Raw genomic sequence first — 11,267 nt, forward strand, 5'->3', positions numbered from 1 at the left:
TGCGAACTTGTAACAAGAGGGCTAGTGTAAAAAAGTTTCTCATAGTTTGGATAATGTCCACAGGTGAGTTCCTTCTTAATACTTAATACCCCTCTTAATAAGTACCACAGTTATCTCAATGGACAGCTGTGGTAACTTTGCTGTCCTCACTGTCATCTCAGTTACTGTGAGCTTTGGACTGATGGAGAGTATAGCGGAGTATTGGCTGATCACGATCAGGCATCTACCCTGTGCACTATTGCCATGTACTGCGCCGAAGATCTGAACACTCACTCACAATAGTGTCTAAAACAGGGATGTTAAGCTGCCTGGTCCATTTCTGTTTCATGCTTTCTTCACTGGCCGTCTGGACAAGGGTGCTGATGCACAGTCCAGTGCAGATGTTTTTTCTCACACGCGCTTGCTTGCTCTCCCATCCTCCCTCTTCTTCAAGTTTTCCATGTATTTCCTCAAGGATTCCAGAATGCTTGCAGCAATAGACAGTGTTGTGTCTTACTCTGGGAGTCCTGTATGTGCAAAGTGGACAGTGCTCACCAGTTGATTAAAAGTTATTAGGCACACACAGAAATCTTCATTTCTAAAAATATTCAGCAGACCAAACCAGATCAAACTTATGGTTAAGTGGAATTGCCAGTTTAGACAAAGAGGTGATTAGATCCTTTTATGAGTGTATTACTGTGCTGTAAGCTCAGCTTTAGCACCTAGCTCCTTCTGGATATTGTATACATTGTGGGTTCACTGCTGTGTGATTAATTTTGCAGACATCCACCAAAACCAAATGAAGTGTGTGCGCCATGCAATGGATGTAGACAGCGGAGATATGATCCTGACGCAGTTTTTGCTGAATGCCATTCACATGGCCAGACATCAGGGCAGCCCCATCACAACTATGTGCAACAACTTGTACAGTCCACATTGCTCCACAAACTGCCAAATATGACCATAGAGACCCTTAGCATCCATCTTTTTAGAGCAATCTACAAATCCAAGAAACCACTCTTTTATTTCCTGTATTTCTGCATATCTCACACATAATGTCAACTGCTCCTGCTTAAAAACTGCACACTTCATTCACAATGAGCGTAGCCATAGAATCCGTTATCCTCAATGTTCTGAATGATGTTGCATTTCTAATGTCTCATTATGCATTTCATTTCACGATTTTGGTTGTGATTTCCAACAGTTAGTTCTGTGTTATTGTGGCTTGTTAGATTGAGGGAGAAATTCCACCTCAATTTGAAAGCCTCATCATGCGGGGAATACCATTAACACTATTCCAGAAAGTTTTCCTGATTTGTTGCTCTCTCACTTTAATCGTGCAAGTCCTTGTTTGTTCGAGAAAAGCAGCATCCAGCAATTGTAATTGTTTGCTATGTACCCATGGATGTACAGACAACTAGTACTGGGTTACTGTAATCCTGAAGACAATTTAAAAATGGGACGATGGATCAATGCATCAACGCGACTGCCATATTGAAACGGGCAGTTGTCCCTCTGAATCATGGATGTATTAAGAGAGCTGGATATGTGTCATACCAAAATACATATAGTAACAGCAGGCTAATATTACTAAAATAAATTAACACTGAGTCTGCATTATTTTAGAAGCATATTCAGTGCTCATATAGCATTGTTATATGGCTACTATGATGACTTAAAAAATATAGAATAGAAACTCAATACATTTTTTAATAGTTATTACTAAAATTAAAAATGTTAATGTCAATATGCTTCACAATTCTATTTTAATGGTATTCGTATTTCTACACACAATCTACTGACATTTCCAACATGATTTACATAATTGATGCATACAATAAGTTGTGGGCCTATCATCTGTTTGTTCAAGTAGTTCCAGTGGAACAGTTACATATTCTTCTGAAATTGTAAAAGCAAAACTCAAAGCAGCAGGAAAATGAAACTGAGTTGTAGGCTTCATGTTTATGTATGAGAAACATGATCAATGTAAAGTGTAATCAATATGAAAACAGCATTTATTCTTTGAAGAAGATAATCAGGTAGCTGCTTGGACACTGGTTGGCTCCTATGTGTGTATGTGGTTGTATCCAGGTTTGCTGGTTAGCCACTTAACATTGCTTACAGTGATAACAGTATATTAAATTCAACATGTTGGTGACAGTAGAGTGTTATGTAATAACTACTCGCCCATGAAATTATTCCTTGTTTCTTGGTTTTGGTGTTTCTTTCATTAGAACATCTAAATGCAGCACAAAAGTCTGGTATTCTCTAATGCAGAGAGTGGCCAGAAATGGACAATGGTGTCTCTCTCAACTGGGCAGGCATGCCTCAGCATTTGAAAACATCTGCCCAAGACTAACTCTTTATTTCTGTCACACAAGACAGAAAAGAGTTGAGAGAGGTTTGGGCTAAGAATATAAAAATGTGAGGCAGAATAACTTTTCTCTTTTGCAGATACATCCACTATGTTTTTGACCTTGGAAATGGGCCCAACCTCATCAAGGGTAAAAGTGAAAGGGCACTAAATGACAACCAGTGGCACAATGTGGCAATCACCCGAGACAACAGCAACACCCACACACTGAAAGTAGATGCTACAGCCACTAGTCAGAGTATCAATGGAGCCAAGAACCTGGACCTGAAAGGTATGCAAAGAACATGACACCTGTTACATGTTTATATTTCCTTGTGTGTTCAGTTCTCATTGAGCTACACTGGTTTAAGTTGGTGAACTACTTAAACACCTGCAATGACTCTCACTCCGCTAACATGTCCATTTGACTGCACAAGTCATTCAGTCATTCTCTAAGGTCAGTTTCCCTACAACATTATTTATCTTGGAAACAATCAAGTGGAGTAAGATATATGTAAACACAGCACAAAAAGTAAGGAAATTTGTGTTTGGTAGATTATTTTTTTGTTGTAACAGTGCTTCTTGGCAATAAATCTTATACTGTTGGAAAGCCTGTTTATTTCCCTTTTAAATGGTGCCACATTTGTAAAGAACATGCATCTGTGGGATGAGCAGCAGAGCTGAGTATGTGGGTTACACCCATGAAAAATATGCCAAATCTTCTCTGCCAATGCCAATCAGCTCATTCTGCCATTGACTTTTGTTTGGTGTTTGGTGGATTGGATGTTTGAAGTTTGAAGAAACAAGACATATTTGCAATTTAACAAAATATTCATTTAATAAACAGGAGCCTCAGCAGCGTGTGGAAGAACCATACACAGCCACAACAGCCTGGCACCTCCTCCTCATGGAGATGCCATGAATGGGATGCCATCCCACAGCAGTGTGCAACCAGGCTGGTGACCAGCATGAGGAGGAGGTGCCAGACTGTTGTGGCTGTGTATGGTTCTTCCACATGCTACTGAGGCTCCGGTTTGTTAAATGAATAAATTGTTAAATTGCCAATATGTCTTGTTTCTTCAAACTTCAGTCATCCAAAAACAAGAGTCAGTGGCAAGATTTATTGCCAAGAAGCATTGTTACAACAAAGAAATAATCTACCACACACAAATTTCCTTACTTTTTGTGCTATGTTTATATATAAGCTACCCAGAGAGAAGTAATCAGTAGCAAATGGTGTCATTTACGAAAAACTAAAAAATAGTAAATCATTCTGCCTTATGACATTTGAGCTTCACACTCCAAAGTGAGTATGAGAATAGCCTGTTGAACTGTTGTGTGTGCTGCTACTTCTCACCAAAGAACCACCACATTGTTGGATGTGAAAATGTTCCTCTTGTTGTTATGTTAGTGTTTTACCCACACAAATGAAGATCCTCTTGTACTTCTCCTCCTACAGTGTGTCTTTGTTTCCCACAACCCAGGTGATCTGTTCATCGCAGGACTGGGTCCAGGCATGTATGGCAACCTGCCTAAACTGGTGGCTTCCAGAGAAGGCTTCCAGGGCTGCTTGGCGTCCATGGATCTCAATGGTCGCCTGCCAGATCTCCTTAGTGACGCCTTGTTTCGCAGCGGGCAGATTGAACGTGGATGCGAAGGTACTCCGTCCCTCAAATCCAAGCCTGATTTAGACTACTACAACACAAACTTCAACTCCAGCTCCAGCAGCCCATTCTTCCTGCTCAATGCAAACAGTAGCTCCACAGCCCTGCATCCATACGGAAGTCCCTCCATCCTATTAACTGTACTTGTTGCTTCATTTACCCACTGCTAGAATCAGGCCAAACATCAAACACCTCCTCACCTAAAACACAACATGCTATCGGCTACACTGGTCGCCCACTGACAGTGCTGTCACCATCACCATCAGAGCAGTTTATGCCAGTGCAGTGACACAAAACACTGCCAGGTGTTCCATTTTTAATCTCATGTCCTTTTGTTAAGTTTTTTTTTTTTCAAATTTCTGTGCATGTTTAGAGTCTTATACAATTTTCTCATATGAGAGGGTACAACAGAACTCCCAACACGCGGCTGGTTTAGGTGTGTTGGTACAAAGCCACTTCATTTATTACTTTGATTGTACAGAGATACATTCACATTCAGAGACAGCAGAGGAAAACATTTGCCCTTCAGTGAATCTATAAGATATTCTAATTGACCCTTCACTAAGCCCCACCCCCCTTAGTTATTGTTGCTATGCCTGTCAAGTTTCCATTTTAGCACTGCACATACTATACGTAGTTTACAGTGATAACAGTGGCAGATGCACCACTGGAGGTCTGTAGTCATTTTGAAACAATAGATCCTTGATTTCAGAAAGAAGTAGACAAAAGCAGTCTATGTTCTCTCCAGAACAAAGTCAGGAAAAGACAAAAGCAGGTTCCCATTTTTGGTTTGCAAGGGTTGAAATGAAAACTGTGTCTTCTATTAGCTCCAGCTTGCTAACATAAACTCTGTGAGTTGGTTGAAAACTTTTGATTGCTACATATATAATGTCATGCTAAGTCAGTGCTGCGTGATGATCCAAAAAACACTAACCAGTCCCAGGAAGATTGCATGTGCATCACTGGCAGTTAATAATCCAAGATTACACGGAAATAAAGGATTGTTCTTGTGTTACAGGGTTAGTCCTATATTGTAGTGTAGTATTATAAAATGCAATGTAAATATTTTTATGTTTTATTGTTAGTATTTTTAAGCAATTTGTTTCACTTTTACATGACAGATGGTTTGAGGATGAGGGCTTACTAATGAGTATGGCAAAGTTGCCACAGAGCAAGGCAGTGCGGCTCACGTTAGCCTAAACTCTGATATAGTAGCATCAGGGAGTCCCTAAATGGGACATGAGTGTTCAGGCACAGCATTGAGTGTAGGTCACCCAGGCCCAATACACAATCACTGTAGTTATGTGCATAAAACAGAGGAAAATAGATTTGAAGCAGAAAAATAAATTTTGTGTTGCAGTTACACACCCATAGCACAGGTGAAATGTGAGCCATTACATGGCCTGTGTAGACAGCTGTATTGATTGTAATTAGAAGTGTTATCTGTTCCATCAGACATGTTGGAGATGGATGACTGAAAAACATGGCTGGAACTATTACCAGCAATATGTATCAAAAGTAAAAGTTCTCATTATGCAAAATGGCAATATTCAGAGAATTTTATTTATTTTTTACTTATAACAATACTTCATGTGTTTTAAGATCATGATATGTTTTACTTGAAAATACTTAAAATTAGTGGCTAAAGTGCCTAAAATAAATGTAATGATGGGATGATAATGACTAAAAAGTACAATATTTCCTTCAGAAATGCAGTGGAGTAGAAGTATAAGTACAAGTACTTCAAAAGTTACATTCCAGTTAGTTAAGTTCCATCTGTAATGCCTCCTGTGTAGACAAACTTAACTTCTGGCCTTGGAAGTAACTACTTGGACAATTGCTGTTTGGGATCGGGGCTTAACAAATGGTCAATTACAGGGGAAGTACAAAGAAAATATAGAAAACTAAAAAAATTCTATGAATTTTCATGTGTGGTATTACACGTGACATGACATCAAAGCAGCATCAGGTCATACCCAGAGTCTAGCCCATACAGTTTGTGTACAATGCAAAAATTGCCAAAGGTTTTCATTCATTTTATGTCGATTTCCTATTTTTCTTTCATATTATGTAGCTTTATCAAAATGGGCTGTTGAAACATTTTGCACGAGCAAGCAAATATCAGTGTGGACAAAATGTTTCCATCTTCCTATGCAAGTTGTGCATTTTTTTGTGGTTGTTTTTGTCATCCTCTTAGGTTTTGGGTCAGCTTTCACAACCTGTTCTTGTCTTTCTTTTATGTCTGCCGTATCATTCAGTTGGACATTGAGTGTACTGTACTGTTTTTTTTTAATATTACTTAGAGAGCCCCATGTAAGACAAATTAATGTGTTAGTCAAAAAGTCAGTTTAATCAAAACAAAAAATAATGTTATCTATACTGTATGTCCTCCTCACTGTGACATTTTGAATGGGGTTGATATCAATGTTATTTACTGTACTGCAAGAAAGTAAAGATTGATTGATTGATTTTTCAAAATAAAATCTCATCAATCACAGTTTGTCGGTCTTGTGTCATGCCCATGGCTTTCTCATGTCTCATTTTTTTGTGTGCTTGTATTTCTTTTTTTTTTTTTTTTGCTTATGTATCATGATCAATTGATCAAACTGTATTGCCATGTACTGCCTGCATTTCATCACATGTTTTCATCACATAAAATGGATGTGTTTCTTCAGCCAGTAAGCCCTTATCAAAGCCCATTAATGGTTATTAAACTGGTAGCTCAGATTGCAGCAGTACATTGTACAGTCACTAGATGGTGATACTGCACTGCTAGCAAACTCTTAACAGAATAGCATCAGTAGAAGTAACATGAGTAAGCATTTCACTGATGTTACATCTCACATTTAATCCTGAATCACATCAGTGGATCAGTCACTAGCGATAGATGGAGTATCCACAGCAGGATATTCCTGCATTGTAAATCCAAAATTCCATCCCCTCCTCTAACTCATCATAAATTCACTTGGTCCTGAACAGCTCCTCTAATTTAAGATTAACAGAGCAACTTGCATCATTTCATCAGGTAAGTCTCCACTCAGCACACTTTAGCTGGATAGATTGATGTAGACTGACTCAATTAATGTACGTGCATGTGTAAGCAGATGTTTTGGAGATATCAATTTCACATTTTTGCCTAAATATGACTTCAGTGTCTGCCCTCTTATATGACCCAGTCCAACTCAAGCAAGTGTATACAAGTGTGTAAGGAGAAGACCAGTCTATTTTCAAAGTTTTATAACAGAAAACATAAAAATGTCTGTCTTTAGAAAACTTTGAAACTTTGCTTTTATTTTACAACTTAACATATTATTTAATACAATAAAACAAATGAAAATGGCATGGCCAAAATATTGGTACCCTCAACCTTATATTTTGTAGCACAGCCTTTGGAGGCAATAACTGCAGTCAAGCACCTTCTCTAACTCTGAATAAGGTTTCTACACTTCTCCACTAGTAGTTCTACTCCAGTCCTCTCAGGTTTGATGGGTGCCATCCCCCAACTGCAAGTTTCAGCTCTTTCCACAGATGTTCAAAGGGATTCAGATCAGGACTCATAGCAGACCACTCCAGAACAGTCCCACGTTTTCTTCTCATCTACTCTTGGGTGCTTTTTGATGTATGTTTGGGGTCACTATCCTGCTGGAAGACCCATGACCTGTGACTAGGACACAGCTTTCTGACACTGGGCTGTATGTTTCGCTCCAAAATGCCTTGATAGTCTTCTGATTTCTTTGTGCCCTGCACAGATACAACGCACCCAGTTCCTGAGGCAGCAAAGCAACCTCAAACCATCACTGAGTCTCCTCCATGTTTCACAGTAGGCATGGTGTTCTTTTCATTGAAGGCTTCATTTTTTCTTCTGTAAACATAGGGCTGGTGTGATTTACCAAAAAGCTCTAATTTTGTTTCATCTGTCAAAAGCATATTCTCCCAGAGGGACTGTGGCTTGTCAACATGCATTTTAGCAAAGTCCAGCCTGGCTTTTTTTGTGTCTCCCTCTTAGAAGTGGGGTCTTCCTGGGTCTTCTACCATGAAGCCCATTTTCATTCAGATAGCGACAGATGGTGCGACTTGAAACTATTGTACCTTGAACTTGAAGATCAGCTTGGATCTCTATTGTAGTTTTCCTTAGTTCTTTCTCGACCATTTAAGCAATCCATCTGTTCAATCTCGGGCCAATTTTCCTCTTGCAACCATGTCCAGAGATGTTGGCTACAGTTCCATGGGCCTTAAACTTCTTAATAATATTGGCAACAGTGGTCAGAGGAACATCAAGCTCTTTGGTCTTGTAACCTTTATGTTAACCATGCTTGGTTATTACCTTTTTCTAATGTCTTTAGACCACTCTAGTTTTCTTTATGTTTTCCATGTTCAGTGTGATGCACACAGTCGCACAATACAACAGAGTGAGTAATTTTTTCCTTTTCAAGTGGTTGCATGAGTTATTATAAGATTGAAAACACCTGTGATACTAATTAAAACACAATAGTCTGCTTAAAGTGTCACTACAATTCATTATTTCTTACAACTTCTAAACGGTACCAATAATTTTGTCCAGGCTATTTTAGAATGTCTTTGTAGAATAAATATGAATTTCAGTTATTTTCATGATGTTTTGTTTTTTTCCACTGCAAACCAAACATAGACATACATTGATAATAAAATATTTTAATTTCAACACTGTTCAGGGCTAATGGTGCATTATTGTAATAAAATGTGATTGTACCAATAATTTCGGCCATGTCTGTATAACACAACACGTGGCTGTTTGCCAGATACATTGTGTGTTTTTCTATGTGCCATTTTTATTCTTGAGGAGTGGAAGCCATTGCAACACTATTTTATTCAGACATTTTACAATCCACAAACTGCCCAGCAGCAGATGAAGAGACATATTTTTCAAATATGCACGTCATTAGTTGAGAAATTTTGAAGTAATGACAGATTACTATCTGTCATTTTTAAACATTAGTTTAAAAGTATTAAAAGATTTGACAGGATGACTTTGGGAGTTCGAGGCAACAATACCAGTGCATAAGTATACCATATTATATTTATAAGTCTACTCTGATTATGGTTAAGCCCTCAGTGAATTCATTTATATATTAAACCCAGATCTGTGTGTTTGTGTGTATGGCTGTGGGGATTGCTGGACTTCAACAGGTCCCAGTACCACCTGTCAGGAGGACTCCTGCGCCAACATGGGTATTTGTATCCAGCAGTGGGAGAACTACACCTGCGACTGCTCCATGACCTCCTACACCGGCACACAGTGCAATGACCGTGAGTGCTGATGTCACTTAATATCACACATGTATGACTGGAAGTGGACCAAATTGCAGTATGAAGCACACCACCTAAACACCTCTTTTGTGCCATTAGTGATTGCTCAGAATGATGGTGGAGACTATGAAGATAAGTTACAATATTTCTACCAGAGTGAAAATTTTATTTTACATGCACAGAAAAACACCACATACATGGATGTTGTGTGTTGTCACAGCAAATGTCTGTACTGACAGCAGTTTGTGGCTAAGCACAAGCTTCAAAAAATACTCCAAAGGTTAAACCTGCATGAATCCAGCATGACAAATATTCACTTTGCATTATATGTGGCTGCAACTTTAGGCTCATACTTTTCTACAGCCTGCTCTACAGCTGTACACCTACAGCTCCATGCAATGAGAGGAAATTTGTCAGAAAATAAATCTTTGGTAAACCTAGCTCTTCACATTTTGCTCCTCCAAAGACACAATATGCCAAAAGTTGATTACAATTTATGTTTGATTTTACATGTGATCTCTCCATCAAAAGTAAGTGCTGTTGCTTGTGTCTTAATGAGTTTCATCCTTTACCACACTTGAAAGCAAGTTTCGGGGCCTTAGAGAGTACCAGTGAGTATACCCTCACACTCAGTCATCAGCATGACATCACCTTTCTGTGTAAAATAATTACACACACACACACTTGATGGAGGGTCTAACCAAGGGAGTGATGTAAACCTGATCAGTTGGTGTTTAGTAAACAGTTCTCAACTCATGTGAAACTGTGATGCGTTGCGTACAAAAGCTTTTTCCACTGTCTAAATCAGTCCACCTGGAAACATAATAAATGCAAAAATGCCACTATATCACATCATGAAGACTCAAGGGTCTTGAAGCTGCTCTGGTGGTTTATACTGGTCCAAAGGCTGAAACACATCATGCTAGCACTTCATTTAAAGAAATCACTTTGGAAGTCAATCAAACTACACACAGATGTAGAAATGTACAGTTAGAATCACATCCCAATGGAGTACACTCGTTAGATAAGTGTGCTTCCAACAACTCATCAACTGAAATTTTTAGATTAATTCAGAAAATACAGTTAGGAAAGGTTTATTCTTTACTCTTTATTCTAGAATTCTTTTGTCTACTTGTTTCTTGCTTTGTCATAACATAAATTGTCTTTCTTGTACACAGACTCGGTGCTGGCAGTAAAGATAGCTTTGTTTTGTCTACTCTCCTCTACTGCCTTTCAGCTTCTGACACATAGAAAAATATTTCCACACCTTCCAAAATCCAAAGCCAAAAGCAAATTGTGACAAACTGGGTGAGACCACACCATTTGTCCCCATTATACTTTGACTTTCTTTCCATACTTGTCATTTGTTTGTTAAACCAGTATATGATCACCAGTGATGTCATTGGTTGGACCAAATATGGGGGGGGGGGGGGATATGTATTTTTTCATTTCATTTTTTTGAGACACTTGTTTTGTTGTTACACAGGTTGGAATACATCACTTTTTTTAGTCACGGAACAAGTCTGAGTCTGCCTCTTATCACCTTCCTTGACACTCACTAAGCTCTCTATTAAAGCAACTTTAATTGAATAAGGACTAGGGAAGTGCAGAGAGCCCAGTACTTGTATTTGTATCTGTATTTGTTGAGGCAGCAAAATTATTTGTATTTGTATTTGTATTCGAATAAAAGTGGAGGGTTACAAATCCTGTTTTTGTTTTTATTACACTTTAAGTTTAGAAAATGAAGGTGTAAACTACCTTACAAAGGAGACCCCCACACCGGGTCTCTAACTGGAGTCTACCAGGTCATAGATGACTGTGCTGACTACTGAGCTAAAACTTTACTCATCACCTCATTGCAGATAGACCTGTACCTATTGATACACCCATTATACAGAGACAGCAACTTCAAAGGAACTTCAAAGGCAATTCTTGCTTTGCACTTTTAATTTATTGCCTATTTTTTACAACCTAACTTTGTGGAA

General features: G+C 38.6%; 1 protein-coding gene across 1 annotated transcript in view; it reads left to right on the plus strand.

Moving 5' to 3' along the window:
* The window catches only part of LOC121881144 (neurexin-3a-like), a 93,996-nt gene extending 84,703 nt beyond the window's left edge, over window positions 1-9,293 (plus strand). Inside the window, exons 11-13 of the mRNA XM_042388792.1 lie at window positions 2,434-2,624; window positions 3,817-4,086; window positions 9,163-9,293. Of these exons, the coding sequence (XP_042244726.1) occupies window positions 2,434-2,624; window positions 3,817-4,086; window positions 9,163-9,293 (592 nt within the window). The remainder of the gene's footprint in view (window positions 1-2,433; window positions 2,625-3,816; window positions 4,087-9,162) is intronic.
* The last annotated feature ends 1,974 nt before the right edge of the window (window positions 9,294-11,267 follow it).

The sequence above is a fragment of the Thunnus maccoyii genome, chromosome 16, assembly GCF_910596095.1.
Source record: "Thunnus maccoyii chromosome 16, fThuMac1.1, whole genome shotgun sequence".
In the NCBI taxonomy this organism is placed as follows: Eukaryota; Metazoa; Chordata; class Actinopteri; order Scombriformes; family Scombridae; genus Thunnus; species Thunnus maccoyii.